This window comes from Somniosus microcephalus, chromosome 5 (genome assembly GCF_052327205.1).
Source record: "Somniosus microcephalus isolate GS21.2 chromosome 5, FLI_Smic_1.0, whole genome shotgun sequence".
Lineage (NCBI taxonomy): Eukaryota > Metazoa > Chordata > Chondrichthyes > Squaliformes > Somniosidae > Somniosus > Somniosus microcephalus.
The window spans coordinates 165,374,207-165,394,873 of NC_140991.1; the positions used below are offsets into that span (position 1 = coordinate 165,374,207).

At 49.2% G+C, this 20,667-nt stretch overlaps 1 protein-coding gene across 1 annotated transcript in view; it reads left to right on the forward strand.

Annotated features, from left to right (window-relative positions):
• The window catches only part of lrrc72 (leucine rich repeat containing 72), an 85,370-nt gene that overhangs the window by 62,942 nt on the left and 1,761 nt on the right, over positions 1–20,667 (forward strand). Inside the window, exons 7-8 of the mRNA XM_085988398.1 lie at positions 17,588–17,617; positions 18,987–19,017. Of these exons, the coding sequence (XP_085844524.1) occupies positions 17,588–17,617; positions 18,987–19,017 (61 nt within the window). The remainder of the gene's footprint in view (positions 1–17,587; positions 17,618–18,986; positions 19,018–20,667) is intronic.

Genomic DNA, 20,667 nt, shown 5'->3' on the forward strand with positions numbered 1-20,667 from the left:
CTTTCCCCACCACCCCTTGCCCCCCCACCTCCTTCCCCCCCCACCTCCCCCCACCCCTTCCCCCCCCACCACCCCTTCCCCCCCTTCACCACCCCTTCCCCCCTTCCCCCTCCCACCCCTTTTCCCCCCACCACCCCTTTTCCTCCACCACCCCTCCCCCCCCACTCACCCCTTCCCCCCCTCCCACCACCCCTTTCCCCCCTCACCACCCCTTTCCCCCCCACCACCCCTTTCCCCCCCCCACCACCCACCTTTCCCCCCACCACCACCCCTTTCCCCACCACCACCACCTCCTTTCCCCCCCCACACCCCCCTTTCCCCCCCACTCACCACCCCTTTCCCCCCCACCACCACCCCTTTCCCACCCCCCACCACCCCTTTCCCCCCCCACCACCCCTTTCCCCCCCCACCACCCCCTTTCCCCCCCCCCACCACCACCCCTTTCCCCCCCCACCACCACCCCTTTCCCCCCCCACCACCACCCCTTTCCCCCCCCACCACCCCTTTCCACCCCCACCACCACCCTTTCCCCCCCACCACCCCTTTCCCACCCCCCACCACCCCTTCCCCCCCCCACCACCCCTTTCCCCCCACCACGACCTCTTCCCCCCCCACCCCTCTTTCCTCCACCACGACCTCTTCCCCCCCACCCCTCTTTCCCTCCACCCCTCTTTCCCCCCCACCACCCCTCTTTCCCCCCCACCACCCCTCTTTCCCCCCCACCACCCTCTTTCCCCCCCCACCACCCCTCTTTCCCCCACCACCCCGTTCCCATTTCTCTCCTTCCCTCTCTCTCTCTCTCTCTCTCTTTCCCTCGGTCTCTCTCTCCCTCTCTCTTTGTCTCTCTCTCCCTCTCACTTTGTCTCTCTCTCCCTCTCTCTTTGTCTCTCTCTCCCTCTCTCTTTGTCTCTCTCTCCCTCTCTCTCTCCCTCTCTCTTTGTCTCTCTCTCCCTCTCTCTCTTTCTCTCACACTCCCAGTCTCTCTTACTCCCAGTCTCTCTTTCTCACACTCCCAGTCTCTCTCTCTCACACTCCCAGTCTCTCTCTCTCTCACACTCCCAGTCTCTCTCTCTCTCCCCCCACTCTCTCTCTCCCCACTCAATTCAAATTCAAATTCAAATCGCTTTATTGGGATGATAAGGTACATCTTATGTTGCCAAAGCATCGAAAAACATTTATGGTAGAACACATAAACACAGATCTATTCATACAGTGTATAAACAGATATATCCCTGAGTGTATAAATATACATTCGTATGATTTGTATATACTCTTCTTAGGTTTACTGGTTGTCCCTCTGTTTATGGCAAGCTGTAACATAGTGTGCCGCTAAGGTTACACAGTTTCTCTGTTCCCCTAGTAGGTATGGGAGTTTTTGGTCGTCATTCAAATTTCTGAATTCAGGGCATATTTGTGAGAATTTTTGGTAGAAATTCGCCCTGATGCCCTGATATTTTCCACAAGCTGTGAGGAAGTGCATCTCTGTCTCCACCACTCCCTGACTGCAGTGAGAGCATATCCTGTCCTCTCTTGGCAGCCGGGTCTGTCTATGTCTGCCTTTTTCGATCGCCAGGCTATGTTCACTAAGTCTGTACCTTGTCAAGGTATTTCTCAGTTTGCTATCCTTTACCATGGTCAGGTATTCAGCCATGTTGTATTGTCTGTTTGGGGCCAAGTAGCAATTGAGTTTGTTTTGGGTTTTTGTTGTTTCTGCCCAATATGACAGGTATTTTTCCTTTTGCTTAGTGACAATTGTGTTGGGTCGAATTCTCTGTGCTACGATGTCACTGTCCTGTGGCTGGTTATTGTTAGTAGTGTTAGTGGTTGCTTCACTGAGTCCCAGGACTAGTTGACTGAGGGTATTCTTCTTTATGGTCCTCTCTTGGCATTTCAAGGCTTCGTAATGATAGCAGTGGGGGTTGCTCATTTTTAGGTGTTTCCAAAATTTGGTGGCTCTTTTTTGGATAGTAATTATTAGTGGATATTGGCCTAGTTCTGCCCTGCATGCATTGTTTACGGTTTTCCTTTGAGTCCGGAGGATACGTTTACAGAATTCTGCATGTAGGATCTCAATTGGGTGTTTGTCCCATTTTGCAAATTCTTGTTGTGTTAGCGGTCCCCACACCTCACTGCCATAGAGTGCAATTGGTTCAATTACTGATTTAAAATTTTTGAGCCAAATGCTAATTGGGATTTCTATTTGGATTGATCTTTTAATGGCACAGAAAGCCCTTCTAGCTTTCTCTTTCAGTTCATTCACAGCCAGATGAAAATTTCCTGTAGAGCTGATTTTTATGCCCAAGTATGTGTAGTTAGTGGTTTGTTCGATTTTAGTTGTTCCTAGTGTGAAATTTATTCTGGGTCCCTGATGTCTGGATCTTTGCTGGAACACAAGGACTTTGGTTTTTTGGGGGTTTATTGTCAGGGCCCAGGTCTGACAGAATGACTCCAGCAGATCCAGGTTCTGCTGTAGACCCTCCTTAGTTGGTGACAACAGAACCAGGCCATCTGCATAGAGGAGGATTTTAACCTTGGATTCATATAGGGTGAGGCCGGGTGCTGTAGATTGTTCAAGTAGTTTTGCCAACTCATTTATGTAAATATTAAAGAGTGTCGGTGAGATGGGCGAGCCCTGCGTCACGCCACGCCCCTGTGGGAAGTATTTTGTTTGTTTGTCTCCAATTTTAACTGCACATTTATTGTTTGTATACATTGATTTAATTACATCATATGTTTTTCCCCCTACACCACTTTCAATAAGTTTCAAGAATAGACCGTCGTGCCAGATGGAATCGAAAGCCTTCTGGAAATCTATAAAGCAGGCAAAAATTTTGCTTTTGTTTTGATGAACATGTTTGTCAATTAGGGTCTGTAGGGTGAAGATATGATCTGATGTTCTATAGTTTGGTAGGAATCCAATTTGGCTTTTACTCAAGACATTGTGCTCCTCAAGGAAGTTTATAAGTCTTTTGTTTATGATACTACAGAATACCTTCCCCAGGTTACTGTTTACACAGATGCCTCGATAGTTATTTGGGTCGATTTTGTCCCCACCTTTGTATATGGGCGTTATGAGTCCTTTGTTCCAGATATCAGGGAAGTAACTGACATTCAGAACCAAGTTGAAGAGTTTCAGTATAGCCAATTTCATTTTATCGTCCGTGTGTTTAATCATCTCGCTTAGGATGCCGTCTGCATCGCAAGCTTTTCCTGGTCGCAGGTCCTTGAGTTTTTCAATTAGCTCTTTTTCCGATATTATGGGGTCTATCGGGTTTTGGTTATCTTTTATGACAAATTCGAGCTTTGCCAGTTTTTCGCATATTTGGTATTGCTCTGGGCTTAGTGTGTTTTTCTGGTATAATTTTTCAAAATGCTTTTCCCATGTGTCTCCGTTTTGAATGGCCAATTCGTCGTGTTGTTTTTTGTGTAATGTATTCCAGTTGTCCCAGAAACAGTTGGAGTCAATGGATTCCTCAATGGAGATGAATGTATTCTTAATATACTGCTCTTTCTTGGTTCTGAGTGTGGTTTTTGTATTGTGTTAGTGCCTGACAATAAGTAAGGCGTAATTCCTCATTTTCTGGTTGTCTGTGTTTTTGGTTTGATATTTTTCTGAGTTTTTTCCTCATGGTCTGGCAATCGGAGTCAAACCATTTTTCGTAGTTTTTTGTTTTGGGTTTGTTCTTGCGAACTTTCAGGTTTGACATTGATGCCAAATTATCAAAAATATTATTTAGGTTATTCACTGCCCGGTTTACGCCTTCTTTATTGTGTGTGTATGTATTTTCCAGAAAGGTGTCCAAGAGAGCTTGAGTTGTTTGGTTGCTAATTGCTTTCTGGTATTTTTCCGTGCTGTTTTTGGCCCATCTGTAAGATTTTTTAATGTTGTACAATTTACTGGGTTGTGTTTCTGTGTTGGTTGTTTCTATCCTTTCAAGATATGCAGTAATTTGACTGTGGTCTGACAGTGTTGTTTGTGGTTTGACTGTGAATGTTCTGAAAGAGGATGGGTCTAGATCTGTAATCATATAGTCTACGGTGCTGAAGCCAAGAGGTGAGCAATAGGTGGGTCTTCCTAGGAAGTCTCCCAATAACCTACCATTGACAATGTACAGACCCAGGCTTCGACAGAGCTGCAGGAGCTGTTTTCCGTTAGCATTTGTCTGTTTGTCGCAGTTATGCCTGTGTGGATGGGAAGGGAGATCAAAGTGGTTATTCCCAAATATGTAATTATTCCCATGATTATTGGTGAAGTCTGGTTCTTCGACCGTTCTTGAGTTGAGGTCCCCACAGATCAACACATTTCCCTGGTCCTGGAATTGGATAATCTCCCTCTCTATGTTGGAGAAGGTGTCCTCTTTGAAGTACAGGGATTCTGTCGGGGGGATATAGAGTGTGCAAATGAAAACATCTTTCATGCTAGAGATGATGCCCCTCTTAATTTTGAGCCATAAGTGGTTTTCGCCCTTTTTTATAAATTTAATGTAATTCCTAAGCTCTGCTTTAATCCAAATCAGTATGCCTCCAGATTCTCTGCCCTGGGTTACTCCTGGCAATTTATTGGAGGGGACCACCAGCTCTGTGTACCCAATGGGACAGCTAGTGTGCTCTTCTCCTCTACACCAGGTTTCCTGTAAAAAGATAACATCTAGATCTTTAATCTCATCTAGGAACTCTGGGGTCTCACTCTTCATGCCAAGCATAGAAGAGCGTAGACCTTGGATATTCCAGGTTGAGATATATAAGGATTTCATGCTAAAATTGATCTTTTACTGTGATGGGTTAGAATATGATAAATAGTAATATGTGTTAGTCGTGTCTAAATGGGGAAAAAAGAACATTTCAATTGTCTATAAATGCTGAGGATAATTGGTTACAACTTTTTCTAACAACTAGTCCTTATTTTTTTCTGATCCATAAGGCGGGAGTGGATGCTGCTGATTGCCTGCATTATGTCTCTTAATGGATTGTCTCTGCATGTGGTATTGCGTACGCTCTGAGTACCTCTCCCTCTGCCTGGCTGGGGGTGGTCCTGTTCCCCTGTAGGGCATGAGTGGTGCAGGTCCAACATTGTTGTTGTGCGTGGGGATCCTCTCTGGTTGCGGTTGGTGTGGTGATGGTCTCTGTAGTAGTCCTGGTCTGTATCTCTCTCTCCCCCACTCTCTCTCTCTCTCTCTCTCCCCCACTCTCTCTCCCCACTCTCTCTCTCCCCAACTCTCTCTCTCCCCCACTCTCTCTCTCTCTCTCTCTCCCCACTCTCTGTCTCCCCCACTCTCTCTCTCCCCTCTCTCTCTCTCTCCCCCACTCTCTCTCTCTCCCCAACTCTCTCTCTCCCCTCTCTCTCTCTCCCCCACTCTCTCTCTCTCCCCAACTCTCTCTCTCCCCACTCTCTCTCCCCCACTCTCTCTCTCCCCAACTCTCTCCCCACTCTCTCCCCCACTCTCTCTCTCCCCCCACTCTCTCTCTCCCCTCTCTCTCTCTCTCCCCCACTCTCTCTCTCTCTCCCCAACTCTCTCTCCCCAACTCTCTCTCTCCCCCACTCTCTCTCCCCCACTCTCTCTCTCCCCCCCACTCTCTCTCCCCCCCACTCTCTCTCCCCCCCACTCTCTCTCCCCCCCACTCTCTCTCTCCCCCACACTCTCTCTCCCCACTCTCTCTCTCCCCTCTCTCTCTCCCTCTCTCTCTCCCCAACTCTCTCTCTCCCCACTCTCTCTCTCCCCACTCTCTCTCTCCCCCACTCTCTCTCTCCCCCACTCTCTCTCTCCCCCACTCTCTCTCCCCACTCTCTCTCTCCCCCACTCTCTCTCTCCCCCACTCTCTCTCTCCCCCACTCTCTCTCTCCCCACTCTCTCTCTCCCCACTCTCTCTCCCCCCCACTCTCTCTCTCTCCCCCCCCCACTCTCTCTCTCTCCCCCCCCACTCTCTCTCTCTCCCCCACTCTCTCTCTCCCCCACTCTCTCCCTCCCCCACTCTCTCCCCCACTCTCTCTCTCCCCACACTCTCTCTCTCCCCACTCTCGCTCTCCCCACTCTCGCTCTCCCCCCACTCTCGCTCTCCCCACTCTCGCTCTCGCTCTCCCCACTCTCGCTCTCCCCCTCTCGCTCTCCCCCACTCTCGCTCTCCCCCACTCTCGCTCTCCCCCACTCTCGCTCTCCCCCACTCTCGCTCTCCCCCACTCTCGCTCTCCCCCACTCTCGCTCTCCCCCTCTCTCTCTCCCCCACTCTCTCTCTCCCCCACTCTCGCTCTCCCCCACTCTCGCTCTCCCCCACTCTCGCTCTCCCCCACTCTCGCTCTCCCCCTCTCTCCTCTCTCCCCCCACTCTCTCTCTCTCTCTCTCTCTCTCCCCCACTCTCTCTCTCCCCACTCTCTCTCTCCCCCACTCTCGCTCTCCCCACTCTCTCTCTCTCCCCCACTCTCGCTCTCCCCCACTCTCGCTCTCCCCCACTCTCGCTCTCCCCCACTCTCGCTCTCCCCCACTCTCGCTCTCCCCCACTCTCTCTCTCCCCCACTCTCGCTCTCCCCCACTCTCGCTCTCCCCACTCTCGCTCTCCCCACTCTCGCTCTCCCCACCCCTCTCTCTCCCCCACTCTCGCTCTCCCCACTCTCTCTCTCCCCCACTCTCTCTCTCTCCCCCACTCTCTCTCTCCCCCACTCTCGCTCTCCCCCACTCTCTCTCTCCCCCACTCTCGCTCTCGCTCTCCCCCACTCTCGCTCTCTCCCCACTCTCGCTCTCCCCCCACTCTCGCTCTCCCCGTCTCTCTCTCTCTCCCCCCAGTCTCTCTCTCTCTCCCCGCCCGTCCGTCTCTCCCCCGTCTCTCTCTCTCCCCCGTCTCTCTCTCTCCCCAGTCTCTCTCTCTCCCCAGTCTCTCTCTCTCTCCCCCCATTCTCTCTCTCTCTCTCCCCCAGTCTCTCTCTCTCTCTCCCCCAGTCTCTCTCTCTCCTCCCCAGTCAGTCTCTCTCCCCCCCAGTCTCTCTCTCTCCCCCCAGTCTCTCTCTCCCCCCCAGTCTCTCTCTCTCCCCCCCCAGTCTCTCTCTCTCCCCCCCAGTCTCTCTCTCTCCCCCCCAGTCTCTCTCTCTCCCCCCCAGTCTCTCTCTCTCCCCCCCAGTCTCTCTCTCTCCCCCAGTTTCTCTCTCTCCCCCCAGTCTCTCTCTCTCCCCCCATCTCTCTCTCTCTCCCCCCCAGTCTCTCTCTCTCCCCCCCAGTCTCTCTCTCTCCCCCCCCAGTCTCTCTCTCTCCCCCCCAGTCTCTCTCTCTCCCCCCAGTCTCTCTCTCTCTCCCCCCCAGTCTCTCGCTCTCTCCCCCCCAGTCTCTCTCTCCCCCCAGTCTCTCTCTCTCTCCCCCCCAGTCTCTCTCTCTCCCCCCGTCTCTCTCTCTCCCCCCCAGTCTCTCTCTCTCTCCCCCCCAGTCTCTCTCTCTCTCCCCCCCCAGTCTCTCTCTCTCTCCCCCCCCCAGTCTCTCTCTCTCTCCCCCCCAAGTCTCTCTCTCTCTCCCCCCAGTCTCTCTCTCTCTCCCCCCCAGTCTCTCTCTCTCTCCCCCCCAGTCTCTCTCTCTCTCCCCCCCAGTCTCTCTCTCTCTCTCTCTCCCCCCGTCTCTCTCTCTCTCTCTCCCCCCCCCAGTCTCTCTCTCTCTCCCCCCCAGTCTCTCTCTCTCTCCCCCCCCAGTCTCTCTCTCTCTCTCCCCCCCAGTCTCTCTCTCTCTCCCCCCGTCTCTCTCTCTCTCCCCCCCCAGTCTCTCTCTCTCTCCCCCCCCAGTCTCTCTCTCTCTCCCCCCCCAGTCTCTCTCTCTCTCCCCCCCCAGTCTCTCTCTCTCTCCCCCCCCCAGTCTCTCTCTCTCTCCCCCCCAGTCTCTCTTTCTCTTTCCCCCAGTTTCTCTCTTTCTCTTTCCCCCAGTTTCTCTCTTTCTCTTTCCCCCAGTTTCTCTCTTTCCCCCCAGCCTCTCTCTCTTCCCCCCAGTCGCTCTCTCTCTTCCCCCAGTCACACTCTCTCTCTCTTCCAACAACAACACGCCCTCAAAAATCTCCGGGCACTTCAGCTAGTATATAACAATAAAGGGGTGTTTATGCCATGTAGGAAATAACAGGAATGTAACTGATTTACATTAACTCGATAAGTCAAATTCCATTTTCTAAAAATGTATTCTTGGAATGTAGCTGACATTGGCAAGTCATTATTGCCCGTCCTTAGTTGTCCTGAGAAAGTGGTTGTAGACCTTCTTGAGCTGCTGCAGTCCTTGTGTTGATGGTGTTCCCATGATGGTATTCGGTAGGTAATTCCAGGGCTTGGACCCAGGAACGATGAAAACAATATATGTACAAATCAAGATGGTGTGTGACTTGGTGAGGAACTTGGAGGTTATAGTGTTCCCACAACATTGCTGCTCTTGTCCTTCACATAGATAACACAAGTCTTGAAGGTGCTGTTGAAGTAAGCTCAGTGAGTTGCTGCAGTGTGTATTTGATATTGAGTTTGGTGACAGGAGTACCAATCAAAGGAGCTGCTCTGTGCTAGATGGTTTTGAGCTTCTTGAGTGTTGTTGTGGCTGCACACATCCAGGCAAGTGGTGAATAGTCCATTGCTTCCTGACTTGAGCATTGTAGGGGTCAGGAGGTGATCCCCAGGTCGCAGATTACCTCGCCAAGGGCAGTTATTCTTATTTTCCCTCTGGCATTCAGCTCCTATGTTCATAGCTGGATCAAGGCCGCGATGAGCTCTGGAGCCGAGTGGTTCTGGTAGAGCTCAAAACTCACCGTCGGGAAGCAAGGTGAGTAGATGCCACCATTGATGAGTCCTTCTAATACTTTGCTGATTATGGATGATGGGGCAGTACTTGGCATGGTTAGATTTGTCCTGTTTTTCCTGGATCAAAAATATCTTGTTGGGTTGGTAGGGTACCAGTATCATAGCTGCAATAGAACAGCTGAAACTGGAGCAGCCTGACTGGGGGTGGGGAGGATGGGCAGCTCATTTTGGTGCACACTTCTTCAGCACTGCAGTCAGCATTATTGAGACCCATAGCTTTCACTGTGTCCAGTGTTTTTGCCACATCTTACTTTTACATGGGGTGAACTGAATTGGTTAGACACTAGTATCTATGTTGGTGAGGACCTCTGGAGGAGGCTGAGTAAAATTGTCTAATCGGCACTTTTAGCTGCAAACAGCTTAGCCTTGTCTCTTGCACTCGTGTTCTGGGCTCTGTCATGGTTGAGGATGGAGATAGTCATGGTGCCGCTTCCTCCTGTTAGTTGCCTGGTTGTCCACCACCATTCTCGACTGGATCTGGCAGGGCTAGGTGCTTTGACCTTATCTGTTGATTATGGGACTACTAAGTTGGTACCTCCTTCTAGGATATGCTTGGTGCTGCTCTTGACATGCCTTCTACACTCCCCATTGAACCAGAGTTGGTCTCCAGGCTGTATGGAGATAGAGGAGTGAAAAATGTGCTGCCCCATATTATAGATTGTGGAGTTATACAATTCTGCTGCTGCTGATGACCCGCAACATTTCATGATGTCCCAGTATTGGACTGCAAGATCTGTCCTTAGTCTGTCCTAGTTCGACGGGCAGCACTACTTGGTGGAAGATGTCCTTGCAATGCGTTTCCACCTGTTAAGTAATCCATCCAATTTTCCAGTCCAGGTGGCTCCAGAAGTGTCTGTCACTTTGCAGTAATTGTACTAAAATTAGGCCCCAATTATGTAATTTAGGTGTCCACACAATTTCCTGGTGTTTATGCTGATAAAACACAGTGGCCTAGAAATTGGGTATAGCCTCGCTTGAGGCGTTAGAACTGGCGAAGCGCTAAGTTTATAGCCAGACGAAAGTTATCGCTGCCTGGTGAGATATTGGGTTGCATCGCCCCCAAAGGGTCTTGAGGCGCTAATTCAGCCGTTGCACGGTGCTCTTAAGGCGCAAAAGTTCAGGCGCTACTCAATATCGACGCGGACGGGCGCAGCGCAGGTGATCTCAATTACGGGAAACCATGAGACCTCCAGGCGCCGGCCGGCTCTTAAAGGGGTGGGTCAGTCAGCCTGAGCTTCAACACCCAATGCCCTGTAGGCCTCAGTTTCGGCGCTCGCCCTTGTCTGGCGGTACAAAGTTGTTCATCATGGAGAAGGTTAGACAGAGAGCAGAGCGCTTCAGCACTGAGGCTCTGGACCAATTGGCGGCTGCAGTTGAGCGCCGTCGAGAGGTCCTGTATCCGGATAATGGCAAGAGGCCGAATCGGAAGGCTTACCGACGATCTTGGAGGGAGGTTGCTGTGAGGGTCAACTCCAGCAGCATGGCGACCAGGACCCCTGTTCAGTGCAGGAAGAAATTCAACGACCTCACATGGATCGTTAGGGTGAGTGATGGTTTAGCAATCTTCTGATTCCCTCCATCTGCAGCTGACTTCGGGCACCCTGCTGCAATGATGCCCCAATGGCCATCTGTCAGCATGCACCCATGGCCCTTTCTGGGCACACACATGGACAGATGTCTCAAGGCCTCATGTAAGGGCTCTTGCACCATGGGGGGCATGCGATGATCTCTCAAGGCCTCATGTTACAGAACTTCCCCTTCTTTCCCCTGCAGTCCAAACTGGCCATGATCCGAAAGGAGCAGCGTCGAACCGGTGGCGGACCTCCACAAGTGGTCACTCTGACGGATCTGGAGGAGAGAGTGCACCAGATACTTGGAGGACGTCTGTCTGGTCCTGTGACCACTGCATCTGCCGACCCCATTACCGACAGCGAGGGTAAGACTCTCACCTTTTCCACCTGTTGCCTTCCACTTGGTCCCCCCGCCAGCGTGCATCCTCAGTGTGCAGCCATGTCAGAGCCTTGCCGCAATCTGGCATGCCTTTCAGCAAAGCTGTCCTTTTGCTGAAGCCACTCTTCCACCTCCCACTTTCAGATGAAGCAGCACCAACTCGGGCTCAACGCGCTGAAGCTGCCAGTGCCACCGGAGGCGAGGACCAGGAGGAATGAGGACCAGGAGGAATCCGGACCAGCCGTTGCAGAATCCAGGGAGCTGACACATCTACAGACTGGGGATAGTAGTCCCCTGGAGGGGAGGGGGGGCGGCTCTGAGGATGAACCAGTTGCTGAGGCAAGTTCGGCCACCGTCTCCCCGGAGGGCAAGGCAGGTCATGATGACTGCTGCACAGAGTGCAGATGAGGTCTGTCGCCTGGCTGAGATGAGCAAACAGGCCCGGGTCAGACACACGGAGCTGATGGCTGCAGTGGAGAAGATGCCTGAGTCAATAGATTCATTGGCTAAGAGTATGTTGGACTTCGGGGCAACAATGGAGAGGACTCTCCAGGGCTTTGGCACAACAATGGACAGGACTCTGCAGGTGTTCGGGGCAACAATGGACAGGTCTATCCAGGGCTTCGGGGCAACAATGGACAGGACTATCCAGGGCTTCGGCCCAACAATGGAGAGGACTGTCCACGGCTTTGAGTCGGCTATGGAAAGGACTGTTCAGGGCTTCGGACAATCCTTGGAAAGGTCTGTGCAGGGCTTGTCCGAGGCAGTGGAGCGGTCGGCACCTGGCTTGTCCGAAGCAATGGGAAGAACTGTCCAGGCCTTCTCCGAAGCACTGGCACCTGGCACACAGGTCCTCACTGTTGCCATGCAGTCACTTGCTGGGCTCCTCCACAGCCAGATTGACGCAACGTGATCTCTCACTGTAGCCACCCTCTCTGCATCAGTTAGGATCACCCCAGGCCCTTCCAGTCCCATACAAGGCCAGCAATCAGTGGAGCATGCGATTGTGGCGGTAGAGCCGACCCGCTCCCCTCAGATAGCCAGTGTCTCATCCGACCATGGTGCAGGTGTCCTCTCTCGGCAGGAGACCACTGCACATGCCAGCGCTGGGACGCCTGCATCGCAGCTGCCACCACCTGCAGGCCACAGTGCTTCCAGCCATGGTCCCATCAAGCATCCTGCGTCCGCACCCTCCAAGCCCAGAGGTCGGCCAGGCCGTCCCTCAGGGGCTTCTGCGCTTCCAGACAGTCAGCAGGCATCCCCCAGCCTTGAGGCCGCCACTGGGGTCCACTGGGATTAATTAAAAATGTCCTAGTAAAGGATCCCCTTGGAATGAGTGACCATAACATGGTTGAATTCCATATTCAATTAGAGGGTGAGAAGGATGGATCTCAAACAAGCGTGCTAAGCTTGAATAAAGGAGACTATGAAGGTATGAGAGCGGAATTGAGTAGAGTGGATTGGGAAAATAGATTAAAGGGTAAGACGATACATGATCAGTGGTGTACATTTAAGGAGTTATTTTACAACTTCCAAAAAATATATATTCCACTGAGAAGAAAAGGGTGTAAAAGAAAAGACAGCCATCCGTGGCTAAGTAAAAAAATTAAGGATAGTATTCGACTAAAAACAAGGGCACATAAGGTAGCCAAATCTAGTGGGAGGATAGAGGATTGGGAAAACTTTAAAAGACAGCAAAAAATAACAAAAAGATTGATTAAGAAAGGGAAGACAGATTATGAAAGTAAATTAGCAAAAAATATAAAAACAGATAGTAAGAGTTTTTATAGTTATATAAAAAGAAAAAGGGTGGCTAAAGTAAATGTTGATCCCTTAGAGGATGAGACCGGGAAATTAATGGTGGGAAATATGGAGATGGCAAAAACACTGAATGAGTACTTTGTATCAGTCTTTACAGTAGTGGACACTAAGAATATCCCAACACTGGACAAACAGGGGGCTATGGGGGGGGGGAGGAGCTAAACACGATCAAAATCACTAAGGAAGTGGTACTCGGTAAAATAATGGGACTCAAGGCGGATAAATCACCTGGACCTGATGGCTTACATCCAAGGGTCTTGAGGGAAGTGGTGGTAGGGATTGTGGATGCATTGGTAATAATTTTCCAAAACTCCCTGGACTCAGCAAAGGTCCCGGCAGACTGGAAAACTGCTAGTGTAACACCCTTATTTAAAAAGGGCAGTAGACAGAAGGCTGGAAACTATAGACCGGTTAGCCTAACATCTGTGGTAGGTAAAATGTTGGAGTCCATTATTAAGGAGACAGTAACAGGACATTTGGATAATAATTTAATAGGACAAAGTCAGCATGGTTTTATGAAGGGGAAGTCATGTTTGACAAATTTGCTGGAGTTCTTTGAGGAAGTAACATATAGGGTGGATAAAGGGGAACCAATGGATGTAGTGTATTTAGACTTCCAAACGGCATTTGACAAGGTGCCACACAAAAGATTACTGCTTAAGATAAAAAATCACGGGATTGGGGGTAATATTCTGGCATGGATAGAGGATTGGCTATCTAACAGAAGGCAGAGAGTTGGGATAAATGGTTCATTCTCAGACTGGCAATCAGTAATTAGTGGTGTTCCGCAGGGGTCAGTGCTGGGTCCCCAACTCTTTACAATCTATATTAACAATTTGGAGGAGGGGACTGAGTGTAACATATCAAAGTTTGCAGATGATACTAAGATGGGAGGGAAAGTAGTGAGTGAGGAGGACATAAAAAACCTGCAAGGGGACATAGACAGGCTAAGTAAATGGGCAGAGATTTGGCAGATGGAATACAATACTGGAAAGTGTGAGGTTATGCACGTTGGCAGGAAAAATCGTAGAGCAAATTATTATCTTAATGGCAAGAAACTGGAAAGTACTGAAGTACAAAGGGATCTGGGGGTCCTGGTGCATGAAACTCAAAAGGTTAGTATGCAGGTGCAGCAAGTGATTAAGAAGGCCAATGGAATGTTGGCTTTCATTGCTAGGGGGATAGAATAACAAATAGGGAGGTATTGCTTCAGTTGTACAAGGTATTGGTGAGACCGCACCTGGAATATTGCATACAGTTTTGGTGTCCATACTTAAGAAAAGACATACAGGTAGACTATCCTTTATCCGAAAACCTCGGGACCAGCCGTGTTTCGGTTTTTGGAAAATTTCGGATTTCAGAAGGTATTTTATAAGACTGGGAAATTTGTCGGGGGTGGGGGTCGGCGGGGGGTGGGGGGCGTCGGCAGGGGTCGGGGTCGGCGGGGGGTCGGGGGTGGGGGCCGGCGGGGGTTGGCGTCGGCGGGGGGGGTCGGCCGGGGTTCGGTGTCGTGCGCACGACTTACGCTGAACGAAAAAACTTTCGGTTTTTAGAGGTTTTCGGTTTTCGGAAGTTCGGATAAAGGATAGTCTACCTGTACTTGCTCTCGAGTCAGTATAAAGAAGGTTCACTCAGTTAATCCCGGGGATGAGGGGATGGACATATGAGGAGAGGTTGTGTAGATTGAGACTCTACTCATTGGAGTTCAGAAGAATGAGAGGCAATCTTATTGAAACATATAAGATTGTGAAGGGGTTGGATCGGGTGGATGCGGGGAGGATGTTCCCGATGATGGGTGAAACTAGAACTAGGGGGCATAGTCTTAGAATAAGGGGCTGCTCTTTCAAAACTGAGATGAGGAGGAACTACTTCACTCAGAGGGTGGTAGGTCCATGGAATATGCTGCCCCAAAAAGCTGTAGAAGCTACATCATTACATAAATTTAAAACAGAAATAGACAGTTTCCTAGAAGTAAAGGGAATTAAGGGTTACGGGGAGCGGGCAGGAATTTGGACATGAGTTTAGGTTCGGATCGGTCATGGCCCTGTGGGTAGCAGAGCGGGCCCAGGGGCTGTGTAGCCTGATCCTGCTCCTATTTCATGTGTCTAATTCTGTTTGATTCAGGAGATAGTTCTGTGATAGCAGATTGGCGGTTAGGATCAGATCAGCCATGATCTTATTGAATGGCGGAGCAGGCTCGAGGGGCCGATTGGCCTACTCCTGCTCCTATTTCTTATGTAATTACGTCGGAGCAGCAGGGAGGGAAGGGGCCGGGCGCGAAAGAGAAGTCGTTCTCCCTCAAGGGGCCAGTTGTAGAGTGAGGTGCTGAGACATTTGTTAGTCCAAATGCAAGGACACCCTCACCTGTTGTTATATTTGCAGAAGGTTTGTTGAGTTTTGCGGCTTTGCTGAACAGTTCACAGTTATTTTGAAAGTTATGGTTTCTGTTGACATTACGTTGTTTAGCTGTAATGAAAGACTTTTGTGCCAATAAACAGAAGTTTCAATGTGGCATGGTGCATGTGACTGGTTTCAGTGATGCTGGCATTCAGAGGCCCTCAAACATCCAAAGTGCGCATGAGTTAAGACTCTCATCATTCCGCCACAGGGGTGTCGACACGAGTCCAGATGAGCCTCTGACGCATGGCCCTTCCACTTTCAGCAGCCCTTCCATCTTCCTCCTCCTCATCCTTCGCCTGCTCTTCCTCCTCCTCCTCCTCCTCCTCCTCCGCCTGCTCTTCCTCCTCCTCCTCCTCTGCCTGCTCTTCCTCCGCCTCCTCCGCCTCCTCCTCTGCCTGCTCTTCCTCCTCCTCCTCCTCCTCCTCATACTCCTCCGCCTGCTCTGCTGGTCGTTGAGGGACAGCTGGAATTGGCTGTGTGTGTCAAATCGGCAAGTTGTGGAGCATGCAGCAGATGACGACGATGTGTCCCACTTGCTGCGGCGAGTACTGCAGGGATCCCCCCGAATCTTCCAGACATTGGAGACGCTCTTTGACAACACCAATAGTGTGCTGTTTACTGTGCCTGGTCGCCTGATGGCCGCTGCTGATCAGCTCTTCTACTGGGGTGTCGGCCACACGGAGTGTTGTCAGCCACACGGAGTGTTGTCATCAGCCATGGCCAGAGAGGATAGCCCTTGTCCCCAGTAAGCCAGCCTCGTCTTCGAGGCAGCCCCTCAAAAAGGTTACAAACTGAGCTCAGCCGCAGGATAAAGGCATCGTGGCTGCACCCTGGGAAATGCGCGGTGACTGCCATGATGATTTGGCGGTGGTCACAGACCAGCTGCATGTTGAGGGAGTGCAACCCCTTGCGGTTGCGGAAGTCCTAAGGATGATGGCATGGCGCCCTCAAAGCCAAGTGTGTGCTGTCACTCGCCCCCTGCACCATGGGGAAGTCCGCAATAGAAGCGACACCCTGCGTGCCCTCCGCCTGCTTGTGCAGGGTCCGAGGGAAGGTAATGAATTGACGCCTTCGCCTATAAAGGGCTTCTGTAACTTGCCGGATGCAACAGTGGACTGCAACCTGAGCGACAGTCGCAATGTCCCCAATGGCTCACTGAAAGGATCTGTTGGCATAAAAATGGAGGCCATCAGTCACTTTAGCCATCACGGACAGAGAGGTTCTGCAGCGTTCACGCGGCTGCAGATCATGACCAAACAGGTGGCACAGATCAGTAACAATGTCCCTCCAGAATCGGAGCCTTCGCAAACACTGCTCCTCGGACATGTCAAGGCTTGTCACCTGCTGCCTAAAGACCCTCGCAGCTTCCCGTCGGATTGGCCAACTTCCATTGGCCCTCCTCCTTCTGGCCAATCCCGGCCCTCTCCCGCCTTCTCTCTGCCCCTTCACAGTGTTGGGCGATGAGGCCGTCGCCCTCATTCCGATGCCAGTTGGTCAAAAGGCTTTTAGGTGTAGTGCTGCAAGTGCTTCGGACAGGTTTGAAGGACCCAAGTACTGTAAAGCTAAATTCCCAGAACTCCGCTCCACATTAGCTCGCCAACTCTCTCTGGCAACGATCGCAATGAGCAGGCCAAGTGGCAGAAGAATCTGCACTAAAGCTGTCCCCTTTAAATAGCGCCCCCCTACTCCGAGAAGGGCCTGTTAGCCCTCCCTCGAACTGTCACTAATAGCGCTGAGCGCTAAGGCTCCGGGCGCCACCCAATATGCGCTCAGGCGCTCCTAGAAGGCGTTGCACACTGAAATGATGTCATGAACTGCTGGCGCTCGCGGGCGCGCGCAAACACTTAGCACAGGCGCTAACTGTATAGTCAATATCTGAGTTGTCGCTATCTTCATAGCGCCCGCCCCAACATAGGGCATCGCCCCAATTCTAGGTCTCTTTAGGCGCTCAGCGCCGGCGCTACCAACCCAATTTCTAGGCCTGTGTCATCTACCAGCCCCTACAAAATAGATGTCTCTAGGATGCTATGATGTATTGTTTATGGAAGTGTATTTAAAGAGCTTCTTAATAAGCTTTTTGTGGTTATTTTGGAATGTTTTTGTTTTTACTTAGTTGATCAGGAGGTTTAGTGCCAGGATCTGGCACTGCCATTTTTTTTAATGGTATTTCTGTGATATTTGGATAATAGGTTTCCCAATACGAAGACGAGCAGGTGCAACGGAGGGATGCCAGGCAGGTCAGGCTGCGCCCAGAGGTGCACCTCCCTGTTAGCAATTTGTAACAGGCTGCTTATATGCAATTTGCTGTGTCCCCATAGCAAACTCCCCCTATCGGCCCAGTAGAAGTCTGGAGCCCACCCACAGTGTAAATGAATCTCACACTGCAAAACCAGGTTAACAGTCTTAACAGTCAAACTGATGATAACATCACTCTACTTGACTAATGCCCATCGGAGCCCAATCAGAAAATCTATCTCAGGAATATTCAGAAATAAAATTATAATCATAATAAAATCAGTATCTTGGAAATCACTATTATTTATATTTCTTCATTTGGATGCTACAAATGAAATAGGTTATTAACCAATCCTACCAATTATTATCTTTCCACTTTAGGTTGGAAGACACTAATTCCTCACCAGAAAGGTATGTTATCTGCTCCCAAGCTGGGCCAATATCATCTGCTTGATCTGGCCTTGCACTGTCTGCCACTTTTTCTGTGAAAATGGCTTGCTGAGTCCCTCTAGCTAAAATCAGGAATTCACTTTGTGTACATGAATCCACCTCCTGCCACTTTGTAGGGCACTAGTTAAATACAACATCATGCAGTGTCACGATGCTACACATCACAGATTACTCTTGTTAACATAAGAAATAGGAGCAGGAGTAGGCCATTTGGCCCTTCGAGCCTGCTCCGCCATTCAGTAAGATCATGGCTGATCTTCTACCTCATCTCCACTTTCCTGCACTATCCCCATATCACTTGATTCTCTTAATATTCAAAAATCTATCGCTCTCTGTCTTGAATATACTCAACGACTGAGCCTCCACAGCACTCTGGGGGTAGAGAATTCCAAAGATTCACCACCCCAAGTGAAGAAATTTCTCCTCATCTCAGTCCTAAATGGCTGACCCCTTATTCTGAGACTGTGACCCCTGGTTCTAGACTCCCCAGCCAGGGGAAACATCCTCCCTGCATCTACCCTGTCAAGCCCTGTAAGAATTTTGTATGTTTCAATGAGAGTGTCACCTCTCATTCTTCTAAACTCTAGAGAATATAGGCCTAGTCTACTCAATCTCTCCACTGGAATATTTTTCAAGCTTTTGTTGAGGGAGCTTTAATGGCCATTGAGGTGGTGTGAAATTGCTAGAGTACTATTCAGCACTTTATGTTTGTGTTAAACACCCACAGGCCAGGTATAGTTTCCACTACTCTGCCCCAGAAATATGACTTAGCTCTCAACTCAGAAGACTAACCCTACTGCAGCACTGTGACGTTTCTATTTCTTGTATCAGCCATCCATACCGCCTGATTAAATCATTGGAAAAGTTTTGTGCAGTGAATTTGTACCATTATGCCGAGACTGCTCAAAATAATTTAACTTCAAATCCTTACAATCAACAGATAAAGAAAACTTTTATCTCATCAGTCTGGGCTGGATTTGAACCCATGTCGCAAAGGTGAATGGATAATAATCTAACCCATTACATGACTCAATCTTCCAAATTGAATCATACAACACAAACCAATCCAATACTGGTATTATATTTGGATCAGATGTTATGGGGTTACACTGTTTACTCTCTATGCTCTCTAATCATGCAAAGTAGAGCTCTGCATGTACATATATAACACGTGCAGAGCTTTGCTCATTGTCCTCCAATTGAAAAATGCTAACATTAAACTTTTGAGATAGAACAATGCGAAAGCAACAGGAGACTATTTGCTCCACTAGCTCCATACCATTACAGTTAATGCCTATTCTTAAATAAAACATTTTTGATTTTATTTCAGATATTTCCAAACGTGTGAACAAGGAGCTTACGTTAGTATCTCTCAATTTATACCAAGAATATTTTGTAGCAGTAACATTTTTAAAAATGGTTTAGGTATATGCATGAAAACTGTTGCAATTATGAAGCAAGTTCAGATTTACATTTTTTTGAAACATCTGTTCTGCTTCTTTTGCTTGTACTCCACATACCATGGGATAAGGTAAGATACATAATCGGGAAGTATCAGAAAACTGCTTAGTGGATCGATAAGATCAGTTCCCCAATATGCAGTCTTAAGTTCTTTTCCTGTTGCTATCAGTCTCAATCCAAACTGTAGCAGCACCAAATTTTAGGGATCCTCAATTGTGCGCTGGAGTAATGCTGGGTGTTAACTTGCTAAAACATGCAGCTTACCAGTACAAAAATAGCAGCAAGTTTCCCACAGCTTGGGCTGCATGGTTATAGTCGAGTGAGGAAAATCCCAGCTTCCTGTAACAGGTTAACCAAGTACCATCAGTGAACCAAACTGGTTGGTCAGTCTTCAAACGTGCTATGGATCTGCCTAATTCAGATTTCTTAACCAGAGTTCAAAATAAAGGCTGAAAATATAATTGGTGCAATCCGATTCCTCTTTTTTACTGACTGCTCATGGATGGCTGTTTTCAAATGTCCTTAGTAGTTTTCCATTGGAAGTTTATATACTTTGCCTATTTTTTATTGGTACTTTCTTACCTGTTTAGTTGGAACTTATGCAGTTTTAGGAAAATGAAATTTACATTGAATTACATAGAATGTACAGCACAGAAGCAGGACATTCGACCCAACCTGTCCATGGCAGTGTTTATGCTCCACATGAGCTTCCTCCCACCCCTCTTCATCTCACTCTGTCAACGTATCCTTCTATTTTCTCACTCATGTACTTATCTAGCTTCCCCTCAAATGCACCTATGCTAATCTTCTCAACCACTATGTGGTAGCGTGTTCCAGTCTGATCACTCTTGAGTAATTAAGTTTCTCCTGAATTCCTTATTGGATTTATTAGTGACTTATATTTATGGCCTCCTCCACAAGTGGAAACATCTTCTCTACATCTACCCTATCGAATCCTTTCATCATTTTAAAGACCTCTATCAGATTACCTTTCAGCCTGTTCAGTCTTTCCTGATAGTTGTACCCTCAGTTGATATCAGCCTTGTAAATCGTTTTTGCACTTTCTCCAGTGCTTCTATATCCTTTATGGTAATATGTATGGTCTAACCAAGGTTATATGTAAGTTTAACATAACTACCGTGCTTTTGAATTCTACTCCTCTAGAAATTAACCCCAGTGCTTTGTGTTTTTTATGGCCTTGTTAACCTGAGTTCCTACTTTTAATAATTTGTGAATCTGTACCCCTAGATCCCTTTGCGCCGCTACCCAATTTAGACTTATTTTTACAATAGGTAGCTTCTCCTTCCTCCTACCAAAATGCACCACCTCACACTTGGCTACATTGAAATTAATTTGCCATTTACATGCCCACTGAAAATTTGTTAATGTCGACTTGTATTTTATCGCAGTCTTCCTCAGTATTAACTCTGCCCACGCCCGCCCCCTACAATTTGGTGTCATCACAAAATTTGATATTCTACTTCTGACTCCTGAGTTCCAATCATTTATGCAAATGGTGAATGACAGTGAATCACCAATCTTTGTGGATC